This window comes from Tenrec ecaudatus, chromosome 2 (assembly GCF_050624435.1).
Source record: "Tenrec ecaudatus isolate mTenEca1 chromosome 2, mTenEca1.hap1, whole genome shotgun sequence".
NCBI lineage: Eukaryota > Metazoa > Chordata > Mammalia > Afrosoricida > Tenrecidae > Tenrec > Tenrec ecaudatus.
Window position 1 is genome coordinate 33,483,747 of NC_134531.1, and position 18,713 is coordinate 33,502,459.

General features: G+C 43.4%; 1 protein-coding gene across 3 annotated transcripts in view; it reads right to left on the reverse strand.

The window, feature by feature from the left end:
• AGXT2 (alanine--glyoxylate aminotransferase 2) overlaps positions 1-3,370 on the reverse strand; it is a 53,734-nt gene extending 50,364 nt beyond the window's left edge. For 2 of the 3 annotated variants that reach the window (XM_075543001.1, XM_075543002.1), the window contains exons 1-2: positions 3,290-3,349; positions 1,315-1,499 (exon numbers count right to left, since the gene is read on the reverse strand). In XM_075543001.1, the coding sequence (XP_075399116.1) occupies positions 1,315-1,499; positions 3,290-3,325 (221 nt within the window). In that variant the 5' untranslated portion in view covers positions 3,326-3,349. Of the gene's footprint in view, positions 1-1,314; positions 1,500-3,289 lie in introns of all 3 variants that reach the window. The other variant, XM_075543000.1, reaches the window with a different exon arrangement.
• Positions 3,371-18,713: the final 15,343 nt, after the last annotated feature.

Consider the following 18,713-nt stretch of genomic DNA (forward strand, 5'->3'; position numbering starts at 1 on the left):
GGCCCAAACTTTTACATTTATTTTACACTTACTACTTGAATATTGGTATTTATTTTAAATAAGTTTTATTGGCCATATGACTAATGGCTAGAGAGAGAATAGGCACCGAAATGAAATGGCTGCCCCATATCTAAAAGGATCACAGAAGGACCTGCTGCCCCGTATCTAAAAGGATCACAGAAGGACCTGCTGGCGGACATTTGTGGGGATGGGATTGTGACCACGGCTGCAAAGAATCTCAAGAATACTCGATCCATGCATTTCCCAGGTAAATTTCCAGCTGGACTTATGTCTTTGTCTTATTTTTCCCCCTCCTCATCCATCTCTCGGAGTTGATTAAGATGACCCCCAGGCTCCAAGGTCTCATTATCCATCAGCTCACTTAGTTGCCTCTGTATTTCTGTGAGAGGCCCTGGCCTTCCCTTTCATCTCTGCCCTGATCTCAATGTGTCCCTGGCAAGCGTGAAGCTCTTAGTAGAGAGAGAGAAACACGCACGGCAACACCCCACGCTGCATGTGTAACGAGAACCACAGAGCCTTAATGGTCTTGAAAAGAATACGTGTTACGTTGAGATTTTTTACCCAGCAAACGGCAGTGAATAGATCAGCTAGAAGAGGGAAGTGTTTTTCCTTCTTCTTTGTATTATTTTTCAACCATTGTAAGTGAACCAAGGAGTTCCCAGGTGCAAACGGCCAACTATGATGTTGGCGAAGATTATGGAAAGTACCATGGACTGCCGCCAGAACGAGCAGACCCGCCTTGGCAGAAGTTCAGCCAGAAGGCTCCTTAGAGGCCAGGATGGTGAGACTTTGCCTCACATACTTTGGAAATGTCGTCAGGAGAGACCAGACTCTGGAGAAGGGCACCATGTTTGGTCAAGTAGAGGAGCCACGACAAAGAGGCTCTTGACCAGATGGCTGCATTGATGGGCCCAATCAGCAGAACAATTGTGAGGCGGGCACAGGCCTGGGTGGTGTTTGGTTCCGTTGTACATAAAGTTGCTGTGAGTTGGAAACTCTTGACCACACTTAACAACAAATGACTACAGGGCCTGGCCACTAATTGAGAGGTTAGAGGCAGAGGTACACTCCGAAGCACCTACTTCTCAGATTTGCTTCTGAAAAATGAGCCACCAAGCACCCTGTGGAGCACAGTTCTACTCCGGGACACACGAGGCGGCCGTGGGTCCGGATAAAAGGAGCATGACCAAGACTGTGTGGCGGGACCAAGGGTTCTCAACCACACGGATGACCGTCAGCCTGTCTTCCAGAGATTCCTCTGGAGTGAACGCCGCAAACTGTAATGATACTCACGGGTGGCAGTGACCAACACTGACAGTGACAATCCCTGAGAAGAAGTCCAGGTATCTGTTTCCCTCAGCATCAAATAGCCACTCCATGTGCCCCTGGTGGAGCAGCAAGGGTTTCTGAAAGAATGCCGTCGGCACCGGAGAGAGATGTTCCTTGTGGATCTCCAGAACACGGTTATACTCAAGAGTCTGCAGATAGACAATAGTTAAACTCTTTCTTTTCCTTGTTTCCTCTTTAAAAACAAACAAACAAACAAAAAACCCAACAAGAACAACAGATCAGCTGTTGGGTAAGCCCTTAGCTGCTAACTGCAAGGTCAGCGATTCAAACCCATGAGTTGCTCCACAGGAGAAAGACGAGGCTGTCTGTGCACATAGAGGTGGACAAAGCCTCAGAAACTCTATTTAGAACTGCTGTGCATCGGAAGTGACCTGATGGCAGTGGGTTTGGCTCGTCGTCCCTGCACTTCTGAAACACCCTAGCCATCGAAAACTCGGTGGAGAACAGTTCTACTCTGACACAGGTGAGCGGCAATCAGTAGCAATCGACTCAAGAGCAGTTATTCTTTTTTCTCCCGGTCACTATACTGAACGGAAGGAGCCTTGGTGGTGCACTTGGTCAGTGATCCACTGCTATCCCCAAGGTCAGAAACTTGAACCCACCAGCGCCCTCTACAGGAGAAAGTTATGGCAGCCTGCTTCTCTAAGGAAAGCCCGTGGGACAGTTCTACTGCCCTCTGTCCTGTAGGGTCACCATGCGACACAATAGCCTCCACTGCAACGGAGCCATTGAATGGGACATAAAGCTGTTGCCCCAGTGCTTCAGAGGACCTTGTTTTGACAGCGTTCTTCTGGTAAGAACCCAAGGCTCACCGTGAGTAGGAACATGTCTCATGGACCTGCAAGCGATTTCTAGGTCAAGCATGAGGAGAGCGGCTGCAATTGTCTTTGTCTAAATCAGTGGTCCTCAACCTGTGGGTCGTGACCCCTTTGGGGGTGGAACGACCTTTTCACAGGGGTCACCTAAAGACCATCAGAAAACAAATAAATATTTCATAATATATAATTACATATTGTTTTGTGATTAATCACTGCGCTTTAATTATGTTTAATTATGCTCAATTTGTAACCATGAAAATACATCCCGCATCTCAGATCTTTATATTACAATTCATAACAGTAGCAAAATTACAGTTATAAAGTAGCAACGACAATAGTTTTATGATTGGGGTCACCACAGCATGAAAAACTATAGTAAAGGGTCGAAGCATTAGGAGGGTTGAGAAGCGCTGGTCTAAATGGAAATCTCTGGCTTTGAGTTGGCTTCAGCAATGAGAAGAAAGTAGGCTTTGTAGGAAGATTGTCTGAACTAAGAAAGCACTTTTGTTGCTGTAGTTTTTTGGGAAAAAGGTCACAGTGCTGGTGCTTGTGCTTACTTATAAACATCTCCCTCACGCGTCACTTCATTGTGGTTCCTTCTTGATCTACGTATTGATGTTATGATTTCTAATCTGTTAGTGTCATGTATGATAAAGCGGCGGCTGAGAGAGAGAAAGAGGCAGGGAGAGAGAGCAGTTTTAATTAACTCGAGGAGAAAAAAATGCTAACTTTATGTCTACAAGATGTAAGAACAACAGATCATGCATTGCCACATGAGCTGATCAAAATGGTCACGTCTATTATCCTTCTTATATTCTTTCTTTGATGCATACACACATGATTGCTTCCTATACCACTTAGTGGACCAGTATTAGATGGAGTAAGAGGAGATTGTATGTTCTCAGTGCCTTAAAAGAAGGAGACCTTAGAGATCTGTGATGGGACGGCTTGATGTCAGGCAGGGCCATTTGTGGGCCTTTCAGGAGGAAACAGTTCGCTGAGACTGCCTTAGATGATTCACCTTTTTTTTTTGTTTGTTTGGACGGGTGTGTATGTGGGGGGTCGGGGTGGAGGCCATTTCCTAAACTCCTCAATCTTACCTTGTATTTTTCAGGCGTGAAGTCACAGGGAGGCATCCTAGGTTTAGTGTGAATGCTGAGCTTGGTTCCACATGTCCAGAAAGCACCTACTAAAAGTGAAAATGCATTAGGATCAGCAATTAGGCTTCCTATAGGTCTGTTTGTGAAAATCACCTGTAGTTAGTATCAAGATCCTTCAGTAACTTTATTTATTTATTAGTGTTTAAAATATCACTTAAATAAGTCTTTAGTTTGGATTTTAAACCAGATATTTATATCTGGACAAAAAAGACTGCTTCTTTAGAATCTGGTCAGGAAAGATGGGAGGGGTGTGGGAGGAAGCATGGACTCTCCTCTAACTGCTGCTAAATCGATGCCAATTGTTTGCCACCTGACAGGCCAGGGTAGAACTGCCCTTGTGAGGTTCTGCGACTAAATCTTTATAGGAGTAGAAAGCCCCATCTTTCTCCCACAGAGCATCTGGTGGCTTTGAACTGCTGACCTTGTGGATCGTTTCCCAACTCTAACTACTACACCACCAAGGCTCTTCTTACACTCCCCCACAATCTTGGGAGGCTTAAGTTCAGGAGGCCACTCCTGTATTACCTATGATTCTCTCTTCACTTGGAAAAACTGATGGTGCTGTGTGTTGCCGGAGTAAGTCCTCTTTATTAAGAAGGTGCTTTCTGCGCTCTGAGCCACTTTGAGTGTGAATCCCAGTGCCTGAGAGCTGGTTGGCAGAAGTAATGGTTGTTACCAATTTTACCAAGAACGAGGAGCGCTAGCGATTAGGCAATGTAGTGTATTAACAGACAGATGTCAATAGGTCTGAAAGACAAAATTTCCCTCCACAATCCAGGTTACTAATACCAGACCTTGACAAAGCAGAGGTAAATGGATTCATCTTTAAATGAGAAGAATCAACAAAGATCTGGGGCTAGAAGAGAACTTAGACTTTCTTGGGGAAAGTTTTTATTTTACAGATAGGAGACCACCTAATGCTCCCTGTGCTTATGGCCACCGAGTAGTTAGCGGCAAAGCAGGAACGAGATGCCCAAGTTTCCAGCTCCTAGCCTACTGCTCTCTCCCTCTCATTCACTACCCACGTTCCGTGTCCCAAACCAATTCTGGTCTCTCCATAGTGTGGGGTAGGATAATGGAGTTAGAGAATATCCAGGTATCTGAAAGGACTCTTAGAGAAGAAGTCTCCTAACTCTGAAGACGCAAGGTGAATATGAAGATAAAGGTTTCCCCCATGCTTAGCTCACCCTTCGGAGTTTGCAGGTGCAGAGAGTGGAGAGATTGATGCCTCGTATTCAGCAAGAAGGTCCGAATGAAAGGAAACTGGAGTCTTCTGTGATTGTGAAGTCACAGTAATGAGAAAAACAATGAAAAACTGTGCTTTTAATTGTACAATTCTGCTTGACATGATTGAACTATGGAATGATATGCTACGTGTATTAACTCCCAATTATAATAAATTAAAAAAAATCTTTGTGCTTTTAAAGGAAGCTAGGAAAGAACAGCTCTGTGATGATTGAGGTTGTGTGAACTTGTCAGTGCTATGGTGCTTAGTGACTTGACAGTTATGTAAAGATGTAGTTTGGCAATTATATAATGATGGAGGTTGGTAGCTATGTAACAGAATAAGCATCCTCCATGATGCTATCAGCCCATCAGTTGTAAGGGGGAGTTTCCCTGTGGTTGTGGCCTATATCGGATATATGTTGGATTTCTGCCAACGTTTACTCACTTACTAGATCCTGAACTTGGTTTGTTACTATTTGACTGCTGGTTCTTGAGATTCATTGCCTTTTCAGCCTGTTAGCCTGTGCTTGTCTGATCTGCTGATCTCAGATTCCTCAGGCTCTGCAGCTATGTGAGTCAGGAGAAGCCTCCAGCCTGACGCTTGACACACAGATTTGAGACTCGTCAGCATCCATAACTATGTACACTGAACGATTCAGGAAACATCAAAAGACAATGAAATGGATACATACTGTGGCACCAGAAAGAACTGGTTGACAATCAGTCATTTCAAAACAAGCTAGTGTATGATCAAGAACCAATGACACTGAAGGGAGAAGTCTAAGCTGCAGTGACGGCGTTAGCAAAAGTAAGACTCCAGGAACTGATGGAATAACCATGGAAACCTTCCAACAGCTGACAAAACACTGGGAGCTCTCACTTGCCTATGCCAAGATATTTGGAAGACCCTATGTGATCACTTGACTGGAAGAGATTCACATTTGTTCCCATTAAAAAGAAAAGTGACCCAACAGAGTGAAGACATTATCAGACAGTATTCTACTATTACAGGCAAGTACAATTTTACTGAAGACAATTCAACAGTGGTTGCAGCAGTATATTGACATGGAGTGCCAGAAATTCAAACCAGATTCACAGGAGGATGTGGCATGAGGGATATCGTTGCTGATGTCAGATGGATTTTGACTCAGAGTAGAGAATACTAGAAAGCATTTACCTGTTTTATTGACTATCAAAGACATTCAACTCTATGGAGTGCCAGAAATTCAAACCAGATTCACAGGAGGATGTGGCATGAGGGATATCGTTGCTGATGTCAGATGGATTTTGACTCAGAGTAGAGAATACTAGAATGCATTTACCTGTGTTTTATCGACTATCAAAGACATTCAACTCTGGTGACCATAAGGAACTATGGATAACATTGAGAAGAATAGGAATTTTATAACATGTCCTTGTGCTCACTTAGAACCTATAAGTGGCCCAAGAAGAAGTTGTTGAACAGAACAAGGGAATACTGTGTAGTTTAAAATCAGGAAATATGTGTGTCAGGGTTGTATCATCTCACTGTATTTATTCTTATCTGAACAAAAAATAATAATAAAAATACCTTGGGCTACATGAAAAAGAACTAGGACTGGAGGAAGGCTTATTGACAAACTGAGGTATATAGATGAATATATAGATGACCTAGCCTTGCTTGCCTAAAGGACTTGAAGCATTTGTGATGAAGATCAAGGACTACAGCCCACAGTATGGATTATAGCTCCACACAAAGAAAACACAACTCTTCACAACGGAATCAGTAGACAGAATGATACATGGATAAAAAATTGAAGTGGTTAAGAATTTCATTTTGCTTGGATCTACAATCAATGCTCATGGATGTGTAGCTTTCAAGAAATCAATTGACATTTTGCATTGGGAAAAATTACTGCACAATGTGAATTATATGTCAATAAAACTGGTAAGCACTAAGAATGCTTTGTTTTTGTATTCATCAGAATATTGAACCCCCAATGGGAACTCCACTGGATGAACTGTACTCTACCCCAGATACGCTTGTCACCTGAGGACTTAAGCCGGAAAACACACAGTGCCTGAGGTAGAAGACAGCTGTACCAAGAGCAGTTGGTGAAAAAACAAGGTCTTGGTGCATCAATGCCCCATATGCTGTATTAAGATGTGCATTATTCTGGCAACCCTGAGATAGCCATTTTATAATATTTTGCTTGTGTTTGTTTATATTAGGGAATATCTCAGAGGTGTGTCACCACTGGGGTTCACCCTCTTGAAACTGGGTTAATTGTTTTTTATTTTTCAGTAAACGAAACCTAGGGATGTTGAGCCTACCGGGAAAGCACATGCAAGAAGGGTTTGGGGGAAAGGGGGCTATAGTAGGGTGGGAGAGAGAAGAGGGAGATGATGCCAAGAAGTCCAGGAAGGAAAAGTATGTTTTGGAAAACATGTATGATTATGGAAGCAACTGTATAATTATGTTCGACATGATTGTGGTACTCACCTAATCTGGTGTCAATTTGAGGATTAAGGTGGAGTCTAGCCTGTCGATCTGGAGATAGCCAATGAGACCTCTGTGTGGGCATGGCCTTCTCCTGAGAATTCTGGGAAATCTAGAATTCCTTTGTGAAGGCAGGAGACACCATCCCTCTCAGTTCACTCCCTTGGAGACTCACTACTGACACGGCTGAATTTCCTGGGAGACATTGCAACTGACGAGACACATGGAACTACACTAGTGCCCTGAGCTGGAGAAGCCACATGGACCTGCTCTGATGCAACCAGATCTCGCAAGCCGGAGAAACCACAGAGAGACCTCTGCCAGCGCTGAGATGCTTACAACACCACTGAATCCAAAGACTTTCTACCCACTGCCTTGTGATCATCCTGCATTCGGCATCATTGCATGTGTTTCATGAATCTGAAGAGGACTTTATAGTTTGGTATAGGACATATGGGCTAATATCAGACTTATGGCCTTGGACTGGACTGGGTTGGGATGTTTTCTTAATGTACAATTACCTTTTATATAAAACTCTCTCTTATATACATATGTGTGTGTTTATGAATTTGTTTCTCTAGTTTACCCAGACTAACAGAATGATTGAACTACGGAATGATATGACATATGTATTGGCTACCAAGTGGCAGCAAAAAAAAAAAAAAAAAAAAAAGGCATAGCTCCAGGAATGGGTTTGCAGCTCTTAGTAAATCCTAGCTCCAACTTGAACAATCAGGTCTGAGATCATGGCCCTGCTCAATACTCCCCTTCATGAAGTGACCACGGAAGATAATAGTACTAAAAGCAAAGGGTGGTGATGAGAGTAGATGTTGCCCGGTTACCCCCTGGAATAGGGTCTCAAAGGCTTGTACTCAAACAAGGAGCCATCAAAGCTAGGAGTCAACTAAATCCACACAGAGGGAGCACACCAGCGTTTGTGATCCGAGGAAGACAATTACAAAATTTGAATATGGTGGGGAGAAAAGCATCAGAGCAAAAAATATGAACACAATTTGTGGAGGGCTGTGGGGGAATCATGGGAGCCCCAAACCAAATGAAACACATGAAGAGTGTCTAGTCAGACTGAGTCACTGGTAGATCTGCTCTAGCCACAGGCACGTGCCTGGGACAGCCTTACAATCAGGCAGAGACCATTGTAATCTTGATTACGTTGAATTGAACTCGATACTTGGCTAGCTGACCACCCTATAGACATGACCTGAATTTGTTCCAGGTGCAAGTATCTCTTACTGGTTCCATGACAGAAATTTCTTCTCTGGCTTTTTGAATGTTGCTTGGGGTCTTTTCCTTCTTATGCATTATTTGTATTTTTGTCTGTATACTATTATGTTTTTATCCTTACTACCATAGTGTGATTTTTGTTTTTTATTGTTTTATGTCGGGGCTCCCAGCTGTGAAGCACAGGAGGAGTGGATGCATAATGATAATATCTGACACAAGGGGATATAGGGAAAATAGGGGTCGGGGAGTGGATGATAGGAAGGGAAAGGGGATTTCGGGAATAACTAATGAAGATGGGAGGGCGAGGGAATACTATGGTTGCATAACTCAAAGGTGGTTTGACCATGGGGTGGGTGAATGCTCTAAAATGGTGGTGGTGGTAATTGTAAAAATTTCCTTGATATGATTGAATGATTGTAATGTTGAATTATGTTATACGTAACTTACTTGCCAAAAGAACTGTTGAAATAAAAGAATATTTAAAAGTCTAAATATCTAGGTAATTGCTTGCATGATGGATTTATAACAGCTTAGGTTTCCAGGTAGAAGTAAGAGTTGAGGGTTAATAAAGCTCTTCTTTAAAAAAATCATTTTATTGGAGTTCATACAACTCTTATCACAATCCATACATACATCAATTGAGTAAAGCACCCTATACATTCGTTGCCCTCATCATTCTCAAAATTCGCCTTCTGCTTGGATTCCTGGAATCAGCTCATTTTCCTTTTTTCCCTCCCCCCTCCCTCATGAACCCTTAATAATCTATAAATTATTATTTTATCTTATCTTACACTTCCCAGAGTCTCCTTTCACCCACTTTCATGCATAGGGACCCCACCATGACATGCCAAACCAGGAGGGCAACATAAAGCGCTGAGGAATCCACAAAGATACTGGACCATATGCCGGCCCCAACCAGGATTAGCCCGACCCCTACCATCGAAGGGAATACCACAGAAAATGAAAATAGATCATCTGGTGTGGGAAAGGAACTGACTTACCATACCACACCCAGAAGGAAGCTGAAGCAAAGGAAAGAGAAAGAACGGAGCGGAGCACATCTGGGCCCACCAAGCTCAGAGGACGATATCTGGGCTCGAAGGGCCCAATGTACAGAGAGGACCATATAGCCAGCCCCATGGCGAGATGTGACATCCTGCATTGACCAATGGCCCTACACGGGACAGCACCGGAGACACAGTGGAGGATGTGCGACTGAGCTGACCCTACAACACTGAGGCAAAACACTGAGGGTGTGCAATGGAGCGGCAGGGGAAGCAGAGTAAGGAGGTCCCGAGGGAGTATGAAGGATGGACTTTGGGGCCAGGACGTGGCACCTCATCAGACTCATCCGGAAAATACTCTGAAAGGTCCACAAACAGACCTTGAACTAATAACAGGTTGTTTGTTTGATTTTTGGCTGTCTTTTTGTTTTGTTTTTTCCTCTTCTTTAAAATTTTGTATGTCAGTGACTCTTTTGATTGTTAGCGTCTTGGTGTTGCTGCTGTCGACACCATGTTCTTCTGTGCCACTTTGGCGCTGTTAAAGTAATGCACATTTTTTGCACATATTACTATATTTGCAGGCCCACTTAGACAAGATAGGCTGGACAAACAATGTGAGAAGAAAATATCGGGACCAATGGTCCCGGAGGGACATGAGAGTGTGGGAGGTAGGGGAAGGGAGGAGGTGTTGGCCAACCCAGAGACAAGGGAACAATGAGTGGTTCAAAACCAGTGGAGGGAGGGGATGGGAGGACTGGTAGGGAGTGACCAAGGGCAAGGTAACTGAAAGGAATTACTGAAATCAGAATGAAGGCTGAACATGGTAGTGGGACAGGAGGAAAGCGTAAGGAAATAGAGGAAAGGAGTAGGAGGCAAAGGGTGTACATAGAAGTCTAAATACAGACATGTACATATGTAAATATATTTATGATTATGGGGGAAATAGACCTATGTGCATATATTTATAGGTTCAGTAGTAGGGTAGCAGGTGGACATTGGGCCTTCTCGCATGCATTCCCTTAATACAATAGCACCTTGCTCAGCTAAATGGTCATTCCATGATACCCACCTTCCCGACATGATCACAGAAGACAGACGTGTGCATAAGCAAACGTGGTGAAGAAAGCTGATGGTGCCCGGCTATCAAAAGATATAGCATCTGGGGTCTTAAAGGCTTGAAGGCAAAGCTCAGAAGCAACAAAGCCCACAGAGAAGAAGCACACAGCCCAAGTGAACACGAGGTGTTGAAGGAATCAGGTAGACAACAACAAAGAACAAAAACCATCATTGTGTGGTCACCTTCCCCACATAAATGCTGAAGACAAATGTGTGCATAAGTAAATGTGGTGAAGAAGGCTGATGGTGCCCGACTATTGAGAGATATAGTGTCTGGGGACCATGTTTCAAACAATAAAGCTCTTCTTGGGCCCTTAGAAATCGCATATGTGGGTACATATGCATACATGTGCTGTGTATGAATAGGAGGAAACTAGACACAGAGAGATCTGGGTTAATAACACTGAATTCAGAACTATTTCTGAATAACTCACTTGCTGCCATCAAGTTGATTCTGACTCATGGTGACCCCAAGAGGCAGTGTAGAACCGCCCCTGTGAATTTCCAATGCTGTAACTCTTTTATAGGAGTAAAAAGTCTCACCTTTTTGTATAGAGTTTAAAAAATTTAACTGGTCTAAGAGTGGCTTTTAATATCTGATGTGTAAATATAAGTGGCAACTAACCATAGTCATTGCTTTCACCAGTTTCCACTTTAAAACTAGAATTCAATTTTCAGAATACCACCACTCTTGCATATTGAATGTCAAGTGGGTAAGTGGATCTAATTTTCCAACTGCCCAATTCTCACAAGCACAATAAATCTCACAACCTGTCAGTCTCTGTAACTTCATTTTCTTTTCCAAGAATCATCATATTAAAGATGGGAAAATTGAAATAAACTTTTTTGGGCATTTGAAAATTCGAGGAGCATTCGCTTTGTAATGAAAATATTTTAAAAACATCTACAGCCAATTTCAACACCTCTCAGCGGCTTCCTCATTCTTGAAAAAACAAAACCAAATAAAATATTTGAATGCATACATTGAGCACAACTGCTAGACTCTTAAGGCATTTCATTAAAATTCTAGCTATGTTTTACTTCTGTATAACTAATTAAAAACCAAACCAGCTGTCAAGTTGACTTGAAGTCCTGGCATATCAGAATAGCACTGTCTTCTGTAGCATCTTCTTTCTTTTTTTTTGAGGTAGACTTTTCTATGAGGCACCTCTGGGTTGACTTTAACTTTTAATATTTTGATTACCAGCCAAATACGTTACATGTGCACCACACAGGGACTCTGAATAGTCCAATAACTAAACCCACTGCTATGGAGCCTCTTCTGACTTACAGTGGCCCTCTACATGGTTTTCCAGGCTGTAAAGCTACACAAGAGCAGGCAGCCTCATCTTTCTCCCATGGAACAGCTGTTGGGCTTGAACTACTGACATTGTGGTGTGCAGTCCAACACTTATCTCACGGTGCTACCAGACCTCCTTTAAACTTGAAAAAACTTTGCTGTACATTGTTGTTGTTCGGTTCCATTGAGTCGATTCTGACTCATAGTCATCCTATGTACTATAGAACGAAACACCACCCTGTCCTGGCTCAGCCTCACAGCGTTTCCTTAGGTTTGAGTCCATCATTGCAGCCACTGTGCCAATTCTTTTATTGAGCATCTTCCTCTTTCTGAATGCCCCTCTCATTTGATACACAGGACAACTCATGAGTTACAAGGAGTATTTGGTCATTTTACTGTAAAGATAAGGCTATGGCAGATTAAACGAGCATTTTATATCTTGAAGGTCATCAGTGGTGCTGAGGTTTTGAGATACCTCTTCCCATGAGGGTCTTTTAAGATTATTTTGGGTTCTGGACTTGTGAGGAACAGTGGTTGGCTGTGCAAAAAGGTTTTTAAAAGTCTTTCTTCCCCCTAAGGTGGGGCTGACAGAACTCCTAGACCTGCAGGGGGATCTTTAACCCCTCACAAAAGGATTCACTGGCTTCAGAAGGTTGCAGATGCTGTTTGGCATCACCCAATCCCCCACCATGGTCTTAAAAAGAACCAAGGTGGGGGACCTTCTCTTGCCCTTGTTTGCACTCTGAGTGTTAGAATCACACCAGAGGCCTGCCTACCACTAGGAAAGTCAAGGATCTGCCATGGGACCTCAGATAGACAAACAAGATATCCTCTTCAGGACATACACAAATGCTCTGAATGGAGCGAATAGTTGAGATCTTCAGGGAAGCCATGCCATGCTTGGCAGGATTTCCTTACCAGGAGTTGCTCTAACTCTGGTTGAGCCATCCTTGACTGCTTGTGTCCTTTCCTGCCCACATCCTCATCTTCCTGTCAGCTTTTTAAAAACTCCTCACCTTACCACCGTGTTTACTCTAAATGCATTTTTGCTCATGTGAGCTAAGAGCAGACGCCTTTGCTCAGAAGTCCTGGCTGGTGGGTCTGTCTACCTGTGGGATGCCTAGCCTGTGGACTGTGTCACTGTAAGTTGAGGTCCCTTTAATCCCACACGATTGGAATGTTCATCTCTGGAGCTGGGGACCGACAGTTGGTGACAGTTGGTGACCTGCCTTGCTGTTTGCTGTCTGGGTATATATAGCCCAGCTCTCTCTACAGAAAGGGACTGGCAACTGGTGGCTCTCAAGCCTTAAAGGACTACTAGTGTCTCACTGCTTTATAATTTAACTATTAATTTATTGTATTATCTATCTGTATATAATTTAATGGTTCATTTCTTGTATTATATATCTATCTTTATAAATATATTTATATATAATCACTAGCAATCTGGTCTTGTCTCTCTAGGGAACCCTGTCCAACACACCTTCTTTTCAGTGTTTTTTTTTAAGCTTCTCTGAATTCACCCTCCCAGACTCCTGCATGTGTTAAATCTGTTAAACAGATTTATTTCAATATGTGTGCCTGAACTCTGTAATCTGTTAATGATCCCGGATGCGAATGAGTCCATCTAGAAGAGAGGAGTGGTGATCTGTTTCTGAAAAAAAACCAGCCATTGAAAATGGTATGAGGCATGGGTCATCCATGACACACACGGCATGTCTCTAAGTCAGAACTGACCGAGTGATAGACAATTGGTTACAGTCTGCAGCGAGGATGTTGCAGGCCAGAGACCACTCTTGGCATTTCCACATTCTTTATTAGAAAGGCTTCGTAGGAATTGTGGGGGATTTATCTGGAAATGACATTAGTTACCATCCACTCATTCTCCTGTGTGGCCCTTCTTTGTGAAAGAGAAGCTGTGTGATAGGAAAATGACACATTTGAGCACATGATTTACCTACCTGGACATGCTGTAAATCGATCAGTCGCAAACCAATTAGGAGAGAAGAAGACACAGAGATACTGCATCCACTCATTTATACTGAAAACCAATTGCTTCTATAACTTTGAATCATATTTGTGCCGCAGTGACCTTATCTATAAAGCATGTTGGTAAGCCTCAGTATTTTAGGTATACGCATGTGGTATGAGGGCTTCAAAAATTCATGGAAAACTCCATTACCTTTTCATTCTGTTTTCCCAAGAACTCTGGAAAGCCAAGCCCCGTTGTATGTAGGTATTTGATTAGTTTTGGGGGATATAGGATTGGGTCTTATTTATTTTTACATATCTGACAACACTTAAAATATACTAACCTTTTAGAGCAACCCCTTTGATGAAATTGCTTATATCTTTCTTAATCTTCAGTTTAAGATGAACTTACCCATACTAGTTAACATATGGGGTCGGACATACAAGGAGACAATAGGGTTAAAGAACCAGGCATGTATTAAGCTTCACAGAGTTTCAGTTGTAAGAAAAGAGCAAATATGAGAAGAAAGAAGACAAAGGAAAGATGAGAAAAGGAAGGTAAAATCTACTCTTGATAGGGAACAGTAAGTTTCCCTAAAACGAGAGAAACCTTCACTGATATGGCAGAAATAATGGACTCAAACCTCCTGGGGATCGTGAAGATGAAGCAGGACCAGATGATCAATCCTCGCACCCATAAGGGGATCATGAGCCTGAGCCAACTCAGTGGCACTAGCAGCAACAATACTTGCAGGGACTCCTTGGGTGGTCCAAATAGCGCAAGTGATGGGCTGATAACTAAAGGGTGGGTGAGTAGAGTTCACCCACCGAGAACTTGGAAGAAATATCCGGTGGTTTACTTCTGAAAAAAACTCATCCATATGAAAACCATATGGAACCAGGGTGTACTCTGACAAACACCAAGTTCCCATGAGTCGGGGGGTCTACTTGATGACAAGTAACCAATTGCCTGCTGAAAGCTTGAAGGGATGAAAGCTCCCCTGGGTCCTGTTGGTGTAGTGAGCTATGGATGACGCTGCTAACCATGAGGCCAGGGTTTTCAACCCACCAGTCCCTCTGCGGGGGAAAGATGAGACTGTTTGCTTCCATAAGTCTTTAAAATGTCAGAAACCCAAAGGGTAGTTCTAGTCTGTCCCATAAGATTCTAACGAGTTGGAATTGACTCAAGGACAGTAAATTTTTTTCTAAGAGATAAACTGACGGACAACTGCTTCAGCTCATGTATGCATGAGGGATCCAGGTGAATACGTGACTGGGTTCTGGTAGAACAAGACACCTGACAATCACAAACAGGTAGGACATGATCCATGAAGGCCCCACACCAATGTCTGCCATCAAGGCGGCCATACCAGCTCACCCCGCATTTCCTGGGCTTACGGGAGAGCTTGAGAGGCAGGAGAAGTTCTGGGTTCTAGTCTTGCCTTGGGTGACTCTGTGAGAATCACAGTGATTCTTTGAGTCTCAGTTACGTTAAAGGGCATTTCAGGAAACCATGAAGATACTTAATGTTTTCTCAAGTGGTGGCCTTGAGTTAATGCTTCAATTATGAATTGCTCTCTTTTTCTTTCTTCTTTACATTGCGGCTAAGATAAGATATTATGTTATTTTGAAATTGTATATTGGTAGATATTTTAATCCACGAATTTCATTTCAGGATAAAAGAAAATAGTATGAACTATAGCCTATGTGATTGGACTCAGTGAAAACCACATGTCAGGGCTCCTCTAGGTCTGACTTTCTAAATTCCAGACAAAAGGCTACGGAGCTCAGCCTCTGCCCTCTGGTGACCCGTGAGCCCGGGTTTCCACTCACGTCTCAGGCTCCGGCTCCAGGAAGGACGCATCTCCGGAGTCCTAGGAACGAAGGTCTGGAGGCGCAGAGATCTCGGCCAGTATCTCCAGGCTGGAGTCCTCGCTCTGTGTCAGGAGGCGAGTCCTTGTGAAGTGGGCCGAGGATGGGCTCTGACTACTCACTGACTAGCTGGACTTTGAGATTAGGACCGAGGGCGGGGAGGCTGAAGAGGGATCTGGAGTGGTTATTAACAGAGAGAGAGAGAGAGAGAGAGGGAGCGGGAGAGAGAGAGAGAGAGAGAGAGAGAGAGAGAGAGAGAGAGAGAGAGAGAGAGAGAGAGAGAGAGAATGCAGATTCATAGAGAGTGACCAGTGAAGCTGTTTGGAACTTGTTTTGTATTCTGTCAGAGTTTCATCATGGTGCGCTGCTCTCCGCAGAAGGGCAGCGACGAGTGAGAGGTCAGAGATTGTGAAACTGTGAGAGGAGGATATGCTTGATGCGAATGAGCAAACACATCACATCGAGGGTTTTAGAGACAAAGGGAAGAGGTGACAAAGGGGAAAGGGATTTTCAAGCTGACTGGAGGGGTAAATAGATGGAGACATCCCACCCGGCTGACGCAGGGGTGCTGCCCAGCCAGCGTAGCATATGGGCAGCTGAGGAAGCCCAGTGGTAGTGAATGAGGCAAGGGCTTGAGAGCCAGCAGTTAGTGGCTTTATCTTTGTTACATTCTAATTTTCTTAAATGACTATTTGTCACTCCCGCCGCTTCCAACCTGTAACCCTCCTAGGCAACAATGTAATGTTCTTCAGATGTATCCTTTGGTTGGTATATCTTCCTGTCAAAGAAATGTCCCTCAAGGGGTGCACAATGAGTCTTCTTCACTCATAATCACACACCTGTACATAGTATCCCGGCCTCCTACATTGCGTGTCTTCAAGGTTTCTCTAAGTCCCACCAATGAAATATGAGTTTCTGATGTGGCGGTGGCTTGCTAGTTGCCGTGACACTGGGGAGCTATGCCACTGGTGTTTTAAACACCAGCAGAGTGACCTATGATGGACAGGCTACAGCAGAACTTCCAGACTAACACAAAGCAGGAAGGAGAAATTGGTGAATTACTTCTACAAAATGGCCACTGAAATCCTTAAGGAATAGCACAGGTCATTGCCCTTTAGGTTGGAAGGAACTAATAATACAACCAGGACAGAGCTGCCTCCTCAAATTAGAGTTCACCTTAAAGATGTGGATGGAGGAAAGCTTCCATGAGCTTCAGTTTCTGAAATGGCATGGCTCAAGAATAAATCACGGCAATATTCATTAATAATCAGAATGTTGAATTACCAAGTGTGAACCTTGGAAATTGGAAGTTGTCAAAAGTCAATGGCTGGTCACTAGAGGACAGACATGCTAACTGGGTGAAGAGGAAGGACATATACAATAAAATGGATGTTAGTGTGATAGTCCAGGGTTTTGTTTTGTACAAACATGACACCTGTAAGAAGATATGGGGAAGAAAAAAAAAAAAGAAGATATGGGGGGAATTTAGCCTGTCAATCTGGTCTCAGGTTGACGACCGCCCTTGGAGGTGTGACGGAAATATATAGCTCTTTGGAGTTTCTCCCTCTTCCTTCACTTTCCTGCTTCCTGGTGACCCTGAGAGCTGCCGGAGCCCTACCAGAATTTCCAGAGATCTCTGACCACAAGACTTTGTTCACACCACCCTGTGCGTCATGGCACGTGACTGTGTGAGTCTGAAGAGGGATTTATGGACCAGCATCAGACTTAAGGACTTGAGTTGGACTGAGCTGGGATGTTTCCTTGATATATAATTACTTCTTGATATAAATAAGTAATTGTATGAGTGTCATTGAATTTGTTTCTCTAGCCAACCTAGCCTCACACAGCCAATAAAAAATAATGGCAACAGGGGAAACCTGGGAGAAGTGCAAGAATTAAAGCAACAGAGATAAATATTGCTGTATACATAACCCTGAAATAAAGTTGATTGATGAGTAAATGCAGAAAAAACATGCAAACTGAACAGGTATGAGAGGCAATATGTCCCCGTTCCCCCACTATCATGACCCCAGTTCTATCTTACAAATCTGGCTTGAACAGAGCATGTACACTGGTAGAGATAAGAGCTATCGACACACATAATCCAGGACAGACAGCTCCCTCAGGAACAATAATGGGAATGGTGATACCATGAGGGTAGGAGGAAGGTGGGGGGAGAAGGGGGAGAAAGGGGGAACCCATCACATTGCTTGATGTACAACCCGCCCCACCAGGGGGAGAACAAGAGAAACGTGGGAGACAGCAGATGGTGTAAAATACAAAATTAAAAATAATTTGTCAATTATCAAGGGTTCAAGAGGGTGGGAGGGTGGGGGCAGGAGGGGAAAAAGAGGAGCTGATACCAAGGGCTCAAGTAGAAAGGAAATGTTTTGGAAATGATGGGAACGTATGTCCAAATGTGCTTGATACAATTGATGAATGGATTGTTATAAGAACTGTAAGAGTCCCCAATAAAATGATTTTTTATAAAAAGAGCAGCATTTACCTACGAACAAACTACTGTAGGTATTGCAATCAATGACAAGAAACAAAATGTCTATGAATTATTGAGTGAAAAACTGATCTTCTCTGCAAACTTTCAGCCACTTTACAATAAAAAGTTACAAGTGGAATGGAATGCATACAGATTTAGTGAGCTTAAATGGACGGGTATTGACCATTTTGAATGGGAAAATATCATGGGCTACTCTGCTACGAGGGCCCATGGTCATCCTAGCTGTTTAGGAGCTTCTGTCTATAATACCAGCAATTGTGTCACGTGGGGGTGTGGTTCCGATGCTGCCTTTATCTTTCAGACTTTCCCCTGGCCCCGTAGCTTGTCTTGCGACTTTTGATGAAAGCTGATATGACGTAACTGGTACTAGCAACCCAGGTCAAGAAGTCCTCCGCTGTAGCTGTTGAGTTGATTCTGGCTCACGAGGACCACACAGGCTTCTAAAAGGCTTTCGTGGTTGGGAAGTGCATAGTTAGGCCCTTCCTCCCAGGGTACCACAGGAGTGCTTACAAGTGCCAACAGGTAGTTGTGGAGCAGGTATCTGCTTGTACCACCGAGCTACGCCTTCATCAGTCTGTAGTGTGAGGTTTTAGATCCACAAGGTTAAGACTTGAGTCGTATTTAATATTTTCTGCATT